General features: G+C 40.4%; 1 protein-coding gene across 1 annotated transcript in view; it reads left to right on the top strand.

Moving 5' to 3' along the window:
• Nucleotides 1-17,994, top strand: part of LAMC1 (laminin subunit gamma 1) — a 127,921-nt gene that overhangs the window by 83,976 nt on the left and 25,951 nt on the right. Inside the window, exons 5-13 of the mRNA XM_060091161.1 lie at nucleotides 2,157-2,345; nucleotides 3,169-3,286; nucleotides 3,893-3,991; nucleotides 4,083-4,219; nucleotides 4,594-4,716; nucleotides 4,808-4,997; nucleotides 5,310-5,422; nucleotides 7,982-8,203; nucleotides 8,324-8,512. Of these exons, the coding sequence (XP_059947144.1) occupies nucleotides 2,157-2,345; nucleotides 3,169-3,286; nucleotides 3,893-3,991; nucleotides 4,083-4,219; nucleotides 4,594-4,716; nucleotides 4,808-4,997; nucleotides 5,310-5,422; nucleotides 7,982-8,203; nucleotides 8,324-8,512 (1,380 nt within the window). The remainder of the gene's footprint in view (nucleotides 1-2,156; nucleotides 2,346-3,168; nucleotides 3,287-3,892; nucleotides 3,992-4,082; nucleotides 4,220-4,593; nucleotides 4,717-4,807; nucleotides 4,998-5,309; nucleotides 5,423-7,981; nucleotides 8,204-8,323; nucleotides 8,513-17,994) is intronic.

The following is a 17,994-nucleotide window of genomic DNA, read 5'->3' as shown; positions in this document are numbered from 1 at the left end:
ATTCTTAGGAAGAGGTAAAATGAAAAAGATTACACATTGTTTATTCCTTCATAATGTCTTGGTTTATTCTGAAGAGATAGAGGAAGGAATCTCAGGAGAAAAATCATGAAACCGTGTAATCATGATTTGCCAAGGACTTGAAAGTGAGAAACTTTTAAAGCAGCAACATTTTCTTATGTCCTTATAAATATTCCTTATTGTATCCTCTTGGTAATAAAGGGAATAAGAAGGAAGACACTCTGAACTTGCAGGAATTATTGGCAAAAATCTTGAAAAAGGACCAATATCTTGACTCATGACTATTTCCATTAGCTGCCTACAGCAGATTTTCTTTTTTTTTTTTTTTTTGAGGTACATGGGCCTCTCACTGCCGTGGCCTCTCCCGTTGCGGAGCACAGGCTCCGGACACGCAGGCTCAGAGGCCATGGCTCACAGACCCAGCCGCTCCACGGCAAGTGGGATCTTCCCAGACGGGGGCACGAACCCGTGTCCCCTGCATCGGCAGGCGGACTCTCAACCACTGCGCCACCAGGGAAGCCCCAGATTTTCTTACTCAACTTTTCTTTTCTCAACAAATTCCTGATTTTCAGATAAATTTTATAGCCTCCTCTAGCATTCCTAAGCACTTGAACTTCTTGAATTCTTTTACTGGACTGTAATATCCAGTGTTGGAAACTACATGATAAAGGCTGATAAAAGAAAAAAATGAAATACTCCTAAGATGTGACATCTAAATAAATGTACACATGTGTTTGAAAAGTAATCTGCTTAATGATGTCATATTTTGAGTCTATCCAGGAACATTATGGGAAAAAAACAAGTGTAACATTATATCCAGCTTCTCACTAGCAAGTGAACAGAATACAGTAGCTAACAGACTTGGATAAGGAGCTAAGTCAATTTGCTTTCCTCTTTGGTCCCTTCAGCACTATGGCCCATCAAAGAGAGAAGTTTCTGGAGGAGTGACAGTACTACAGTATTGTCAGGGTGCTGGAGCTAGGGAAGAGAAAATGACAGCTGCCTTCTCTCTTACCAGCTGATGATGAGGGAGCCACAGCATCTGCTTTTAGCAGTGGGTTAGGACATGGGGATTGTTCTGCCTCACAGCCTCTAAGCGCCAGACCATCTAGGTGCTGTGAGCTGGGCTGATTGCGAGATAATCTAGGGAGATAATCTAGGGAGACTTGAGGGAAGAGAAATAGCTGATGAAGGGAATGGGAGCTTTCAGAGTTACTTAACTCTAATTCTTGGTGCCAGCGATTCAAGTTTCTAAAAAGTTTTCAAATATAGTACTATAATAGAACTCATTGTAAAGGCAGGGAGGAGAAAAAAAAATTCAAAAATTTTTTAAAACAACAATCTCCTGCTCTATCTGTAATCAAATAAAATTTTATTTTTATTTAGTGTCTGTACTTGGAGCAGAATCAATAATTTGGAAAAAATCATCTTAGTATAAATATAATAAAGATTTTCAGTAACTACAGATACTCGTCATGTAGGGAATATAGCTACTTAACAGATGACCCGTTTGGCACTATGGCTTCCCAGCAGTTGGAGGCATCTATGGATCTAGATTTCCCTTCTTGTGGATTTACTTTCTTGTGGATCTGTAGATTTCCTGCTTCTTTTGAAAGAGGCACTAATTTTTACCCATGTGTCTCAAGATTACTCCAGTCTGGGTATGCAAGTAATCTGGCATTTTAGAAGTTGGTATCTAATGTATTTGAATTGTCTGAGCCCTGAAAAGTTAACATAAATTGAAGCCTGCATATAAATTGGCCCCTTGTGCTTGGAGTTGGTATTAGAATGAAGGATAAAGATTCAGAAAAATTGTAATTTGACTTGGCTTTTGTTTGTATGTGTACAACTATGCGGAGATTCCTAAGTACAGGGATTACTTATATTTTATGACGGTACTATTTTTGATAAGAATGAACATTTCTTAGTAAGCTGTTAACCTGACTGTATGAACCCTTTATAGACAGACATACAGTTTTCGTTTTTGTTTTTGAATGAACAGTGCATCTCGTGGTCGTTCTTAATCTGCCACCGCCTGTCTGTCAGAGATGTGGGGAATTATGGTTTTGTTTTCTTTGAGTCTTTTAAAATGCTGTTTGTAAAGGAACATGGATCTGACTTAACGTTTTGGCCAACAGCCTGTGACTGCAATGGCCGATCGCAGGAATGCTACTTTGACCCTGAACTATACCGTTCCACGGGCCATGGTGGCCACTGTACCAACTGCCAGGATAACACGGACGGCGCCAAGTGTGAGAGGTGCCGGGAGAATTTCTTCCGCCTTGGGAACAGAGAAGCCTGCTCTCCCTGCCACTGTAGTCCTGTTGGTAAGTGAGAGGCAGAGTATGCTTCATTGTGATGGTTGGAAGACAAAATAAGCATTCCCTGTACCCCCAGAAAATAAAGCTTTGTTTCCTAGGGATTCGCACAGCTTAAGTATAGGAGAGTGTACATTGTTATAACATGTAAATGATTTAGGATCTGCCTCTACTCTCTTTAACCAGGTTGGACCTTCAGATGATTTTCTGGTGTGTATAAAAATGTGGGGTTGGCCTGAGTAATGGTTTTGTAAATAATTAGCAATAAGATCATCAAGACCATTTGAACTTTGACTGTAAAAGGTTAGCTGCTTCGTGAGTTCTTCCTTGTTAATGGTTTTGTTTAGTCTAACCTCCTTGGAGGGCTGAACTCTTTCAGCACATCGGTGTGTGTTCAGAGGGGCAGAGTGCTCTTAGTCTGTTGTACTTTTTCAGGAGTTTGAGCTTTATTTTTGCTATTCATGCCTGTATATACTTAAATTCTAGACACAGGCCATAAGGAGCCTGTGCTTGTCCACAGAGCAGCGACTGGTTTTGTGTACGATTTACCATTGGGTACAGAGTGATTTGTTAAGTGTTTTTCAACAGTTATGAGTAGATTCATCTTAGGGTGTATGTCTGGAAAGTTTAAAAGTCCTGGCTTAAAGGGGTATGATTTTGAGAGTGTTCTGATTTAAAATTTGATCTTTATTCTCTTGGTTACCATCTAGATATTGAAAAACAATCTGCATTCTGGTTTTCAGGCATTGTTTTTAGTTACCAACCTTCTTTCTTTGAGACATTAATTTTACTTACCTAACTGGTGGTTGACACTGAACACTTTAAATTTCAGGTTCTCTCAGTACACAGTGTGATAGCTATGGCAGATGTAGCTGTAAGCCTGGAGTGATGGGGGACAAATGTGACCGTTGCCAGCCTGGGTACCATTCTCTTACTGAGGCTGGATGCAGGTAAGATTTTTCAAGGGGGCAGAATCCAAATGTAGCTGATTCTTACTAATAGATGTTGTAGTTAATCTGCAGCCATATAAACATTTTCCCCCCATAATACTTGTAAACCAAGATTTAAGGCTTCTAGCTGTAATGATGATCCAGGATTGTTCCGTACAGAGGTGAAGCAGAGTTTTCAATGTCTAAAAGTGATGGTTATCCTTGATTGAAATCAAATCCAAATATAAAGATGACTTTAGGATTCATTTTGCTCTTTTTATTCATTTTTAAAAGAGGAATTCCTGGGGCTTCCCTGGTGGCGCAGTGGTTGAGAGTCCGCCTGCCGATGCAGGGGACACGGGTTCGTGCCCCGGTCCAGGAGGATCCCACATGCCGCAGAGCGGCTGGGCCTGTGAGCCATGGCCGCTGGGCCTGTGTGTCCGGAGCCTGTGCTCCGCAGCGGGAGGGGCCACGACAGTGAGAGGCCCGCGTACCGCAAAAAAAAAAAAAAAAAAAAAAATCCTTTTTTAAAAATCTGTTAACATATAAAACAAAAGATTGACTTTGAGTGGAATTTCTTTATCTTTTCTCTTATTTCATTGTTTTCCTCCATTTTCCATCCAATAGGCCTTGCTCTTGTAATCCTTCTGGCAGCACAGACGAATGTAATTTTGAAACAGGAAGATGTGTTTGCAAAGACAGTGTCGAAGGCTTCAATTGTGAGAGGTAGCTCATTTTTTCTCTAGCCGTATTGTATTTTCTCTGTTATCATATTTCAAGTACAATGAATACCTGATTGTATCTTAATCTCTTTCAGATGCAAACCTGGATTTTTTAATCTGGAATCATCTAATCCTATGGGTTGCACACCTTGCTTCTGCTTTGGGCATTCTTCTGTCTGTACAAATGCTGTCGGCTACAGTGTTTATTCTATAACCTCTACCTTTCAGATTGGTAAAGTAGACCTTTCCTTCTGTCCTCTAGAATCGTGAGACTAGATTTACAGTGTTAAAAAGTCAGTAGCTCTTTGAGGATATTTTTGACAGTATCAGCACATTGCTTTTTAATGTATGTGATTTTTGTTTGGCTTTTTAATTTAATGAAAGTATATATAAATGGTTTTAGAATTTACCAAATTAAGTATAAAATGTTATATAAAATAAAGAAAATTATAGCTTGAGGGGTATAGCATATGTAGGTACTGTTATAGCCTCCAGTTGTTAAAAAACTTTCATTGATGACTTGCTATATATTTTGTGGTATATAGAGGACCTGAATTCAGGACATTTACAAAGTAACGGCACTTGTGTTCCATCCTCTGCTTGCAGATGAGGATGGGTGGCGTGCGGAACAAAGGGATGGCTCTGAAGCATCATTTGAGTGGTCCTCTGAGAGGCAAGATATCGCTGTCATTTCAGATAGCTACTTTCCTAGGTACTTCATTGCCCCTGGTAAGTAATGCTAGCAAGCGGTCTGGCTTGGCTTGTGCCCCTGTTTATTCGTACTCTCACATTCTTGCTCACCATTGTGTCTGCCTTCCAGCAAAGTTCTTGGGCAAGCAGGTGTTGAGTTATGGTCAGAACTTCTCCTTCTCCTTTCGAGTGGACAGGCGAGACACTCGCCTCTCTGCAGAAGACCTGGTGCTTGAGGGAGCTGGCCTAAGAGTGTCTGTGCCCTTGATCGCTCAGGGCAATTCCTACCCGAGTGAGACCACTATGAAATATGTCTTCAGGTAAGACAGTTTTGTTTGTAAAATCTGACTTGACCAGAATTATAAAAGTGGTTTCTTTGTCAAAGTTCATCAGTCCTCAAGGTGTGTGTCGAAGAAAAACTTCTGACTTCTCAAGGTGACTTTGTAAAAGGGAACTTTCCCTTTGTTTACATGTACCTTTTCCAGTTGTACTATCAAACCAACAGACTCATCTCTGACCTGGTTAGATTGGCAGAGCAGTGCATTGTTGGTGGCATAAATAAGTAAGAAATGCTTTCTCAGCACCCAGAATTGTCCTTACAGAGGTTAATGTGGCCCTTCTTTTTTCTCTAGGCTCCATGAAGCAACAGATTACCCTTGGAGGCCTACTCTTACCCCTTTCGAATTTCAGAAACTCCTAAACAATTTGACCTCTATCAAGATCCGTGGGACATATAGTGAGAGAAGTAAGTTATGATATAATTTAAGAGAATCATTTAGGATGATTAGATAAAAGGATCCGTAATCAAAAGTTATCTCTAAAGTCCTAATACTATAACACTGATCCTAAAGAAGTGGTATAAGCTGCCTCATCATACATGAATTATGTGTAAAAATAATGCATTTTAAAACTACTTTTAAGGACCTGGAGAAAATTAGTAAATAGTATTGTTTTATAATAAATAAGCCTATTGAGGTTACATTATATATAATTAGAATCTTCTAAGAATCCCAAATATAATTCTGCTGGCTCACATTGCTTAACCTTTGTTTCTTTTTATTTCTTGCTATGTAACTATCAAGCCCTTTTAACTAAATTGGCTAAATTATGAAAAATTAAAAATTACTGAATGAACATTTGTTATAATTTTAAATTTAAAAAGCTGTTTTTAAGCATTTCTTTAAATTTTTTTCCTATAATTTTTTTTTTTTTTTAATGAGGACCTATTTCTATAGAAAGTTAAAGCTGTCTGGGGGAAGAGGAATCAGAGGAGTGGTGGTGTGGCATTGAAAGTGGCATCACCAGCTTGGACGTGTTGATTTTTGAGATGCCTGCATGAATATCCAGATGAAAATGTCTTATAAGTAGTTAGAAATATGGATGGGGCTTACGAAGAAGTTGAGACGGGTGATCTAAAATCGAAGGGTTGTCAACGTATGGGTAATCATTTTTTTTTTTTTTTTTGCGGTACACGGGCCTCTCACCGCTGTGGCCTCTCCCGCCGCAGAGCACAGGCTTCGGAAGCGCAGGCCCAGTGGCCATGGCCCACGGGCCCAGCTGCTCCGCGGCATGTGGGAGCCTCCCGGACCGGGGCACGAACCCGTGTCCCCCACATCGGCAGGCGGACTCCCAACCACTGCGCCACCAGGGAAACCCTGGGTAATCATTTTTAAACTTGGAAATGTAACAAAAAAATATAGAAAGAGAAAAGAAGATGCAATCCTGGAAACATAGTTATTTAAGGACCATGACCTGAGACTTGAGAGAAAAAGAATTTTAAGGAAGAGGAACAATTAACAGGTTTAGGAAGATAGTACAATTGGATTTTGGTATTGGGTAACTGAAGAATCATTGGTGAGGGTTTTTGTTTGTTTGTTTTTTTAAGAAGTGTTGGGCTTCCCTGGTGGCACGGTGGTTGAGAGTCTGCCTGCCGATGCGGGGGACACGGGTTTGTGCCCCGGTCCGGGAAGATCCCACGTGCCACAGAGCGGCTGGGCCCATGAGCCATGGCCACTGAGCCTGTGCGTCCGGAGCCTGTGCTCCGCAATGGGAGAGGCCACAGCAGTGAGAGGCCCGCGTACCGCCAAAAAAAAAAAAAAAAAAAAAAAAAAAAAGTGTTGAAACTGAAGTTAGATTGCAGTGATTTAATTAAGTAAATTAAATCACAAATTAAGTAAATTCAAAGGTGAAGAAGTAAAATACAGGTTATTCTTTTAAGAAGTTCTGCTGTGAGGGAAGGAAAAGAGAGTGACTGGACTCTAATTTGGGAGTAGGGACAGATCGAACGAAGAAAGAGTACTTTTAGGATGGGGAGGCTTAAGAATGTTTGGAGTTGGAAGCACATTAACAGTGGAGATGTCTCTCATGATCTAATGTTGAAAAAACCCATAAATGTAGTAAAAGTTAGCTAAATTCAAGGCAGAAATAGAAGAGCTGTCCTTTAGCCTCAGATCATCAGTTTCTAAGAATTATATAAACAGCAAGTGATATTTCATAACATGGGGAAATACACTTGAAAGATAAGAGTGCAAGAGACAGGAGTGGAATGGAAATTAAAGGGAAATATGGTACAATCAAAACCTGTGTCTTCCATAGGATGTTCCTGCTGAGTCTGTCATGTGCACTGTTAGGTTGGATGAACCACTGGGCTAAGCCAATATAAGGCTTCCTCTATTTTTACTTTCTTCTGGAAATGGGAAAGCATTATGATGTACGGCATAACAGCTTTGGAATAATTACATATTTGTCAAAGTAGCCCTGATTATTAGAACTTGTTTACTTACTTTTTCTGTTTTATGCAGGGCAAAAAATATAATTTGAGTGGTACTTGTCGACAGGTGCTTTCCCTGCTTTCTTATCCTTGAACTCTACGATCAGTGCCTCATTTTGTGGGAAAAGAACAAAAACACGGCTTAATGGCTGTAGCCTTAAACTCTTATTATTTCCACATTCTTCCTTTTATCTTTTCTTGCCCCAGATTATTGCCCAGTGCTTTTCATTTTTCACATTGGTGATTGGGAGAACTGTAAAATCCAACAAATCTGTGTGTGTGTGTGTGTGTGTGTGTGTGTGTGTGTTTAAAAAATGAAGTTTGCTTTACCACCATTCCAGATACTTAGCACCAGGTAGCACATAATTGTTCTAAATGCTATTTTCTGGTTATCTTCGCCAACAGATGAATTAAACTGATGGTTGATTGTCTCTGAAATTTTGGGTGTGGTTACCCTTTAGCATTATTGACTTTGCAAGAAGTTTTGGAATCCGAAAGGCAGTTCAGTGATCCTCTTCTTCACATCTTACACAGGTGCTGGATATTTGGATGATGTCACCCTGGCAAGCGCTCGTCCTGGGCCTGGGGTCCCTGCAACTTGGGTGGAGTCCTGCACCTGTCCTGTGGGATACGGAGGGCAGTTTTGTGAGATGTGCCTCTCAGGTTACAGAAGAGAAACTCCGAGTCTTGGACCGTACAGTCCATGTGTGCTTTGTACCTGCAATGGGCACAGTGAGACCTGTGACCCTGAGACAGGTGAGAAGATGACCTTTGGGGGCTGCTAGACCTAAATGCTCTTTCGCAGGTGGTTGGAAATGCTCATTGTCTTATTTGCTTATACACTCGCCTGTTTTCTCACACCTGCTCTCCAAATAGGTGTTTGTAACTGCAGAGAGAATACAGCCGGCCCCCACTGTGAGAAATGTAGCGACGGGTACTATGGAGATTCAACCGTGGGCACCTCCTCTGATTGCCAACCCTGTCCGTGTCCTGGGGGCTCCAGTTGTGCTGTTGTCCCTAAGACACAGGAGGTGGTGTGCACCAACTGTCCTACTGGCACCACGGGTAAGTCTGCCCTATCCATAGACACACCTTGGGAAGAAGGACTTTGGAGGCTTTTGGATTTTCTTGTTTGGTTCCATGATTAGTTTTCCTAGTAGGCAAAAGTTTTGTAGGAAACAGGTTTATTATGGATTTGTAAAACGCATATCAGATACTAATAATAGCTAACATATTTCTGGCCGGGTGCTTTTCTAAGCACTTTAACGTGAACTGCCTCATTAATCCTCACAACCCTCTGAGATAGCTTCTTGCATTATCCTCAGGTTACAGCTAAGAAAACTGAGGCACAGAGACGTTAAGTTACATGTCCAAGGCTACATGGCTAGTCATTGGAGCAGCTGGAATTTCAACCCACGCATTCTGGCTCCAAAGATGATGATCACTACAATATACTCTCCCTTACAAGATGCGAATCAAAACTTGATTTTTAGTTTGTGAGGCTGCCCTGGGATTCTTGGTGTAAAGTGGTAATTTTAAAATTCTTTAAATTCTTTACCTAAATAGTCCTTTCAGTGTATCAGGGCCCATTGCATTTAGTTGGGGAAAAAAATATTTGTAGAGCTTTGGATAAGACCTCTGTTCCCATTCTCTGAGTTTCTTTCTTTCTGATAAGAACATAAAACTAGATCTTTCCTAGCTACTCAAGGAGTTACCTGTGCTGATTGACAGAAGAGACGGGGCCTCACTGTTGCCCGTTCCCCTTTCTTCCACTGACTTTAGCCTCCACGTAATGGAGAGGTTCTGGCCAGGCTTCTGATACAGACTTTGACTCCATTACAAGCTCTTTGTTCAAAAGATATTGCTAGAGAGCATGAACATAAGTAGAAAAACCAAAACACTGAGCTCATAATCTGTATCTCTCATGTCTCATCAAAACATTCTTTAATCATTGGGAAACATGAAAACACTCCACCTTCCTTCCACTTCTCCCCTGACCGCACATTGAGCACAAGGGAAGTGCCACACAGGGAGAGCCAATCATTTGCTTAAGGTAGTTGAAAAAATAAGGAGTAGAAGTTAGTGTAGAATTTCATATTTTTGACTCTTTTCTCCCTTTTTTTTAAAGAAAACAGTGGCCCAACAAAGTCTCTTAGAGATAGACTTCTCCAGCCTCATTCCCCACCACCCACCGCTGCACTTGTACTCTCTGCTCCAGCCCTCCTGGGCTCAGGTGTGCCCGACTCTGGCCTGCCACGTGCTGTTCTCTTTCTTTGGAGTGCTTACCCGACTCTCTCACTTTTCTTAGCCAACTCCTGTCTGTTCTGTGGGTTGAGTTGAAACGTCACTTCCCCAGGATGGTTTTCCTCAATGAACCCTCCCTGCTGTACCCAGGTTCTTAGGACCCTTTACTCTGCTGCCACAGAGTATAGTAAGTATCCCTCGTGCAGTGTCTACTCTCAGAAGTACTTAATAGAGCATTTTGATAAGAGATCCCTCTACTGATTGTTGTTTCACTGGACAGCAAACTAAACAGTTAGGCATTGTGGAGTCGTTCTCATATCTATACTAAATAGTACAAATGGTGAAGTAAAATTATTCGGGATGCTTATAGAGAGATGGAGTATCATACAGGAGATTTTAGAAAATGTTACACACATATTAGTCACTAATCAAATGCTTCTCACAGAACATTTGTGAAATATACAGTTGACCCTTGAACAACACAGGTTTGAACTGAATGGGTCCACTTGTATGAGATTTTTTCAGTAGTAAATACTACAGTACTACAGTCCACAGTTGGTTGAATCCATGGATGTGGAATTGCAAATTCAGAGGAGCCGCAGAAGGTGGGAGCTGGCTGACTGTAAGTTGTATAAGGATTTCTGACTGTGCAGAGGGATCAGTCCACCCCCACATTGTTCAAGGGTCAGCTGTATTTGTTTTGTTAGCTATCACCTGGATTGAAGGAAATGATCTATAGCAGTTCTTGAGGATGTTAATTAGGATGTAGAAGTCTGCATGAAAACAGCACAGACCCTGTGAAAAGTAATGCCATCAGTCTTTTTTTTTTTTTTTTGGCTGTGTTGGGTCTTCGCTGCGTGCAGGCTTTCTCTAGTTGCGGTGCGCGGGCTTCTCATTTCGGTGGCTTCTCTTCTTGTGGAGCACGGGTTCTAGGTGCGTGGGCTTCAGTAGTTGCAGCATGTGGGCTCTAAGGGCGCGTGGGCTTCAGTAGTTGTGGCTCGCAGGCTCTAGAGCGCAGGCTCAGTAGTTGTGGCGCACGGGCTTAGTTGCTCTTTAGCATGTGGGATCTTCCCGGTCCAGGGATCAAACCCGTGTCCCCTGCATTGGCAGGTGGATTCTTAACCACTGAGCCACCAGGGAAGTCCAATGCCGTCCATTACTCTTTATCTTCCTATATCCTGCTTTACTTCTTTTCATAGCACTTTTTAGCCACCTGATATTTTTATGTGTATTCATTTGTTGATTGCCTGTCTTCCCCCTCCACCCCCAGTTTAAGCTCCTTGAGAGCAGGAACTTTTGTCTGTTTAATTCACTTTTGTGTCCCTAACACCCAGAATAGTGTTTGGCACATGTGTTTGTTGAATGAATGCAAGTATTTATTGAATAAATGAATAGAGGTTGCAGATACAAAGTAAGATGTTCCTCATTTAGAAAATGGTTGAAGTATATGAATAACTGCTGGTAGTCACTGAAATCTTCATGTGTGAGATGCTTCTGCATTTAATTTAATACTTTAAACAATCTTTTCAGGTAAATTAAAAATAATAATCATTTTTTCAACCAAATTTTTTGAGTGCATGGCTTTGGAACATGAAGATGAATAAAGGAGGGTCCCTAATCTTCAGGGTCTAAAAGTGTGGAGCAAAGCACAGATCATTTTAATACAGTGGTTAGTTCAGATAAAGGAACACACACAAGAGTGCTCAAGGAGAAGAAAGGAAGACACCACTCCCAGTGTGGGAGGGATAATAAGGAAAACCAAGACTAAGAAAAGTCTATAATTTGCCCGAAGTCATATAAGTAGTACCAGCTGGACTTGAACCTACATCCTAGACTCTGAGACAGAGGGGTAGACTAGCTGTAGCTGTGGAAGATATTTTGCAATGAGAGCTTTTCATGGGCTATCACATAGCTCTGTTTTAAGTTTTCTAGCAGATTTTTTAATTGAGTTTTATTCAGAACAGTTTTTAAGACATTTTAAATATGGATCGTATCTAGACTAGCTAAACTACCCGATGAAAAAGCAGAACTGAAATAGTGTCTTAATCCTAATGTGGAGAAGGATCTTGGGTGTGGGTGTGGAAACTATTGAGTATTTGCCTCAGAGGCAAGAAGGGCCCCTGGCTTCCTGTCCTCTCTTAACGTCCTGTTTCTTCGTGTCCTGCTCCTCCCCCAGCCACATTTTCTGTTACCTCATCAGTGGTCTCTGTTTGCCAGAGGCAGTGGTCAGTTTTCAGTCCTTATCTGACCTGGTCTCATCAGCACTGGACACTGTTCACTACTCACTTTGCTCCACACATTTTCTCCTGTTGCTTTTTGTGACACTTCCCTCACCTTGGTTTTCTTCTCCTTTTCTTCTCTTCTCTTGGGTCTCCTTTGATCACTTCTGTTTCTCAACCTAGGGCTTTCATGTCAGCTTTATCTATATTCTCTCCTTAGGTGAGCAAGTCTCATCTTTTGGCTTCAAAAGCCCCTCTGTGCCTACAACTGCAAAATCCATGTCTTCAGCCCTGACCTCGCTCTCTTGAGTACCAGCTACCTACTTGCTGTGTCCACTTGGATGGTGGGCTGGAAGCCTTCCATCTGCCCCTCCATATCCATTCTTCATCCTTCTCCACCCCGATGAGACCCGCATGTACTACATCGCATGGCCACCTCCATTTGAGTGCAGGTGGTGGGAAGCACATAGGAGATCAGAGAGAGAGGAAGGAGAGTGAGGGCAGAGTATGTATTCCAAGGCCCCCTCTCTGTAGGGTCCTTGTGGTTTGGTGGCCTTAATCAAAGTTACCAGCTCTTGGCAGGTGACCTTCTCCAAACAGCCCTTTCTAAGAAAGTTAGAAACTATTAGGTTCTGGTAATTGCCCCCTCCACCCACCCTCTGAGGCCAAGGTTCTGGAGCCTTGCAGTTACTATCCCAGGTGCTATGCTCTACTTGTGGTTTCTCAACACTATCCCCTTCCTTCTATGGATAGTATATTTTATTAACTCTCTTCAAGTCTTTTATTTTTTTTTCAATTATCTGTCTTTTCTTTGATGTTTTGAAATACCATTTTTATCATGTTCTAATTTCTTAATATACTAATATCCCATGAATTTTTAAACACTGGAAAATTATTCTTGAAAAAATGCTCTCCACTCTGTGACACTGCATAGGATGGTGCTGTATATAAACATTTTAGTCAGAGTTCCCTACCATTTCTCAAAAAAGAATAGTTTGATATAAGGAAATTAAACTAAATATTAATAGGGATATAATTTTCAATTTTTTTGTTTTTTTAATGTTTATTTATTTATTTTCTTATTAGTCATCCATTTTATACACATCAGTGTATACATGTCAGTCCCAATCTCCCAATTCATCACACCACCACCACCACGCCCCCCACCGCTTTCCCCCCTTGGTGTCCATACGTTTGTTCTCTACATCTGTGTCTCAACTTCTGCTCTGCAAACCGGATCATCTGTACCATTTTCTAGGTTCCACGTATGTGCATTAATATATGATATTTGTTTTTCTATTCCTGACTTCCTTCACTCTGTATGACAGTCTCTAGATGCATCCACGTCTCTACAAATGACCCAATTTCATTCCTTTTTATGGCTGAGTAGTATTCCATTGTATATATGTACCACATTTTCTTTATCCATTCATCTGTCGATGGGCATTTAGGTTGCTTCTATGACCTGGCTATTGTAAATAGTGCTGCAGTGAACATTGGGGTGCATGTGTCTTCTTTTTTCTTTTTTTTTTTTTTTGTGGTACGCGGGCCTCTCATTGTTGTGGCCTCTCCTGTTGCGGAGCACAGGCTCCAGACACATAGGCTCAGTGGCCATGGCTCACGGGCCTAGCTGCTCTGCGGCATGTGGGATCCTCCCGGACCGGGGCACAAACCCATGTCCCCTGCATCGGCAGGCGGACTCTCAACCACTGTGCCACCAGGGAAGCCCCCGCCATGTGTCTTTTTGAATTATGGTTTTCTCTGGGTCTATGCCCAGTAGTGGGATTGCTAGGTCATATGGTAGTTTTATTTTCAGTTTTTTAAGAAACCTCCATACTGTTCTCCATAGTGGCTGTATCAATTTACATTCCCACCAGCAGTGCAAGAGGGTTCCCTTTTCTCCACACCCTCTCCAACATTTGTTGTTTGCAGATTTTCTCATGATGCCCATTCTAACTGGTGTGAGGTGATACCTCATTGTAGTTTTGATTTGCATTTCTCTAATAATTAGTGATGTTGAGCAGCTTTTCATGTGCTTCTTGGCCATCTGTATGTTTTCTATGGAGAAATGTCTATTTAGGTGCTCTGCCTATTTTTGGATTGGGTTGTTTGTTTTTTTAATACTGAGCTGCATGAACTGTTTATATATTTTGGAGATTAATCCTTTGTCCGATGATTCATTTGTAAATATTTTCTCCCATTCTGAGGGTTGTCTTTTCATCTTGTTTATCGTTTCCTTTGCTGTGCAAAAGCTTTTAAGTTTCATTAGGTCCTATTTGTTTATTTTTGTGTTTATTTTTTTTTTATTTCCACTATTCTAGGAGGTGGATCAAAAAATATCTTGCTGTGATTTATGTCAAAGAATGTTCTTCCTATGTTTTCCTCTAAGAGTTTTATAGTGCCTGGTCTTACATTTAGGTCTCTAATCCATTTTGAGTTTATTTTTGTGTATGGTGTTAGGGAGTGTTCTAATTTCATTCTTTTACATGTAGCTGTCCAGTTTTCCGAGCACCACTTATTGAAGAGACTGTCTTTTCTCCACTGTATATCCTTGTCTCCTTTGTCATAGATTAGTTGACCATAGGTGCGTGGGTTTATCTCTGGGCTTTCTATCCTGTTCCATTTATCTATATTTCTGTTTTTGTGCCAGTACCATATTGTCTTGATTACTGTAGCTTTGTAGTATAGTCTGAAGTCAGGGAGCCTGATTCCTCCAGCTCTGTTTTTTTCCCTCAAGACCACTTAGGCTATTCGGGGTCCTTTGTGTCTCCATACAAATCTTAAGATTTTTTGTTCTAGTTCTGTAAAAAAGGCCATTGGTAATTGATAGGGATTGCATTGAATCTGTAGATTGCTTTGGGTAGTATACTCATTTTCACAATATTGATTTTTCCAGTCCAAGAATGTGGTATATCTCTCTATCTGTTGGTATCATGTTTAATTTCTTTCATCAGTGTCTTATAGTTTTCTGCATACAGGTCTTTTGTCTCCTTAGGTAGGTTTATTCCTAGGTATTTTATTCTTTTTGTTGCAGTGGTAAACGGGAGTGTTTCCTTAATTTCTCTTTCAGATTTTTCATCATTAGTGTATAGGAATTCAAGCAATTTCTGTGCATTAATTTTGTATCCTGCAACTTTACCAGATTCATTGATTAGCTCTAGTAGTTTTTCTGGTGGCATCTTTAGGATTCTCTATGTATAGTATCATGTCATCTGCAAACACTGACAGTTTTACTTCTTCTTTTCCAGTTTGGATTCCTTTTATTTCTTTTTCTTCTCTGATTGCCGTGGCTAGGAATTCCACAATTATGTTGAATAATAGTGGTGAGAGTGAACATCCTTGTCTTGTTCCTGATCTTAGAGGAAATGCTTTCAGTTTTTCACCATTTAGAATGATTTTTGCTGTGGGTTTGTCATATATGGCCTTTATTATGTTAAACTAGGTTCCCTCTGTTCCCATGTTCTGGAGAGTTTTTATCATAAGTCGGTGTAGAATTTTGTCAGAAGCTTTTTCTGCATCTATTGAGTTGATCATATGGTTTTTATTCTTCAGTTTGTTAATATGGTGTATCACATTGATTGATTTGCATATATTGAAGAATCCTTGCACCTCTGGGAGAAATCCCACTTGATCTTGGTATATGATCCTTTTAATGTGTTGTTGGATTCTGTTTGCTAGTATTTTGTTGAGGATTTTTGCATCTATATTCCTCAGTGATATTGGTCTGTAATTTTCTTTTTTTGTAGTATCTTTGTCTGGTTTTGGTATCAGGGTGATGGTGGCCTCATAGAATGAGTTTGGGAGTGTTCCTCCCTCTGCAATTTTTTGGAAGAGTTTGAGAAGGATGCATGTTAGCTCTTCTCTAAATGTTTGATACAGTTCACCTGTGAAGCCATCTGGTCCTGGGCTTTTTTTTTTTTTTTTTTTTTTTTTGCGGTATGCGGGCCTCTCACTGTTGTGGCCTCTCCCGTTGCGGAGCACAGGCTCCGGATGCGCAGGCCCAGCGGCCATAGCTCACGGGCCCAGCCGCTCCGCGGCATATGGGATCCTCCCAGACCGGGGCACGAACCCGTATCCCCTGCATCGGCAGGCGGACTCTTAACCACTGCGCCACCAGGGAGGCCCCTGGGCTTTTCTTTGTTGTAAGATTTTTAATCACAGTTTCAATTTCATTACTTGTGATTGGTCTGTTCTTATTTTCTATTTCTTCCTGGTTCAGTCTTGGAAGGTTATACCTTTCTAAGAATTTGTCCATTTCTTCCAGGTTGTCCATTTTATTGGCATAGAGTTGCTTGTAGTAGTCTCTTAGGATGCTTTGTATTTCTGCGGTGTCTGCTGTAACTTCTCCTTTTTCATTTCTAATTTTATTGATTTGAGTCCTCTCCCTTTTTTTCTTGATGAGTCTGGCTAATGGTTTATCAATTTTGTTTATCTTCTCAAAGAACCAGCTTTTAGTTTTATTGATCTTTGCTATTGTTTTCCTTGTTTCTATTTCATTTATTTCTGCTCTGATCTTTATGATTTCTTTCCTTCTGCTAACTTTGGGTTTTGTTTGTTCTTCTTTCTGTAGTTCCTTTAGGTGTAAGGTTAGATTGTTTATTTGAGATTTTTCTTGTTTCTTGAGGTAGGCTTGTATAGCTCTGAACTTCCCTCTTAGAATTTCTTTTGATGCATCCCATAGGTTTTGGATCGTCGTGTTTTCATTGTCATTTGTCTCTAGGCATTTTTTGATTTCCTCTTTGATTTCTTTAGTGATCTCTTGGTTATTTAGTAACGTATTGTTTAGCCTCCATGTGTTTGTGTTTTTTACTTTTTTTTCCCTGTAATTAATTTCTAATCTCGTAGTGTTGTGGTCAGAAAAGATGCTTGATATGATTTCAATTTTCTTAAATTTACTGAGGCTTGATTTGTGACCCAAGATGTGATCTGTCCTGGAGAATGTTCCATGCGCACTTGAGAAGAAAGTGTAATCTGCTGTTTTTGGATGGAATGTCCTATAAATATCAATTAAATCTGTCTCGTCTATTGTGTCATTTAAAGCTTGTGTTTCCTTATTTTCTGTTTGGAAGATCTGTCCATTGGTGTAAATGAGGTGCTAAAGTCCCCCACTATTATTATGTTACTGTCAATTTCCTCTTTAGCTGTTAGCAGTTGCCTTATGTATTGAGGTGCTCCTATGTTGGGTGCATATATATTTATAATTGTTATATCTTCTTGGATTGATCCCTTGATCATTACGTAGTGTCCTTCCTTGTCTCTTGTAACATTCTTTATTTTAAAGTCTATTTTATCTGATATGAGTATTGCAATTCCAGCTTTCTTTTGATTTGCATTTGCATGGAATATCTTTTTCCATCCCCTCACTTTCAGTCTGTATGTGTCCCTAAGTCTGAAGTGGGTCTCTTGTAGACAGCATATATACGGGTCTTGTTTTTGTATCCATTCAGCGAGAGTGTGTCTTTTGGTTGGAACATTTAATCCATTCACGTTTAAGGTAGTTATCGATATGTATGTTCCTATTACCATTTTCTTAATTTTGGGGGGTTTGTTTTTGTAGGTCCTTTTCTTTTGTGTTTCCCACTTAGAGAAGTTCCTTTAGCATTTTTTGTAGAGCTGGTTTGGTGGTTCTGAATTCTCTTAGCTTTTGCTTGTTTATAAAGCTTTTAATTTCTCCATCGAATCTGAATGAGATCCTTGCTGGGTAGAGTAATCTTGGTTGTAGGTTTTTCCCTTTCATCACTTTAAGTATATCATGCCACTCCCTTCTGGCTTGTAGAGTTTCTGCTGAGAAATCAGCTGTTAATGTTAACCTTATGGGAGTTCCCTTGTATGTTATTTGTCATTTTTCCCTTGCTGCTTTCAATATTTTTTCTTTGTCTTTAATTTTTGCCAATTTGATTACTATGTGTCTCAGTGTGTTTCTCCTTGGGTTTATCCTGACTGGGACTCTCTGTGCTTCCTGGACTTGGGTGGCTATTTCCTTTCCCATGTTAGAGAAGTTTTTGACTATAATCTCTTCAAGTACTTTCTTGGGTCCTTTCTCTTTCTCTTCTCCTTCTGGGACCCCTATAATGTGAATGTTGT

Source organism: Mesoplodon densirostris, chromosome 2, assembly GCF_025265405.1.
Source record: "Mesoplodon densirostris isolate mMesDen1 chromosome 2, mMesDen1 primary haplotype, whole genome shotgun sequence".
NCBI classification, from domain to species: Eukaryota; Metazoa; Chordata; class Mammalia; order Artiodactyla; family Ziphiidae; genus Mesoplodon; species Mesoplodon densirostris.
Note: the sequence above shows the minus strand (reverse complement) of the source record. Positions and strands in the feature narration are given on the sequence as shown.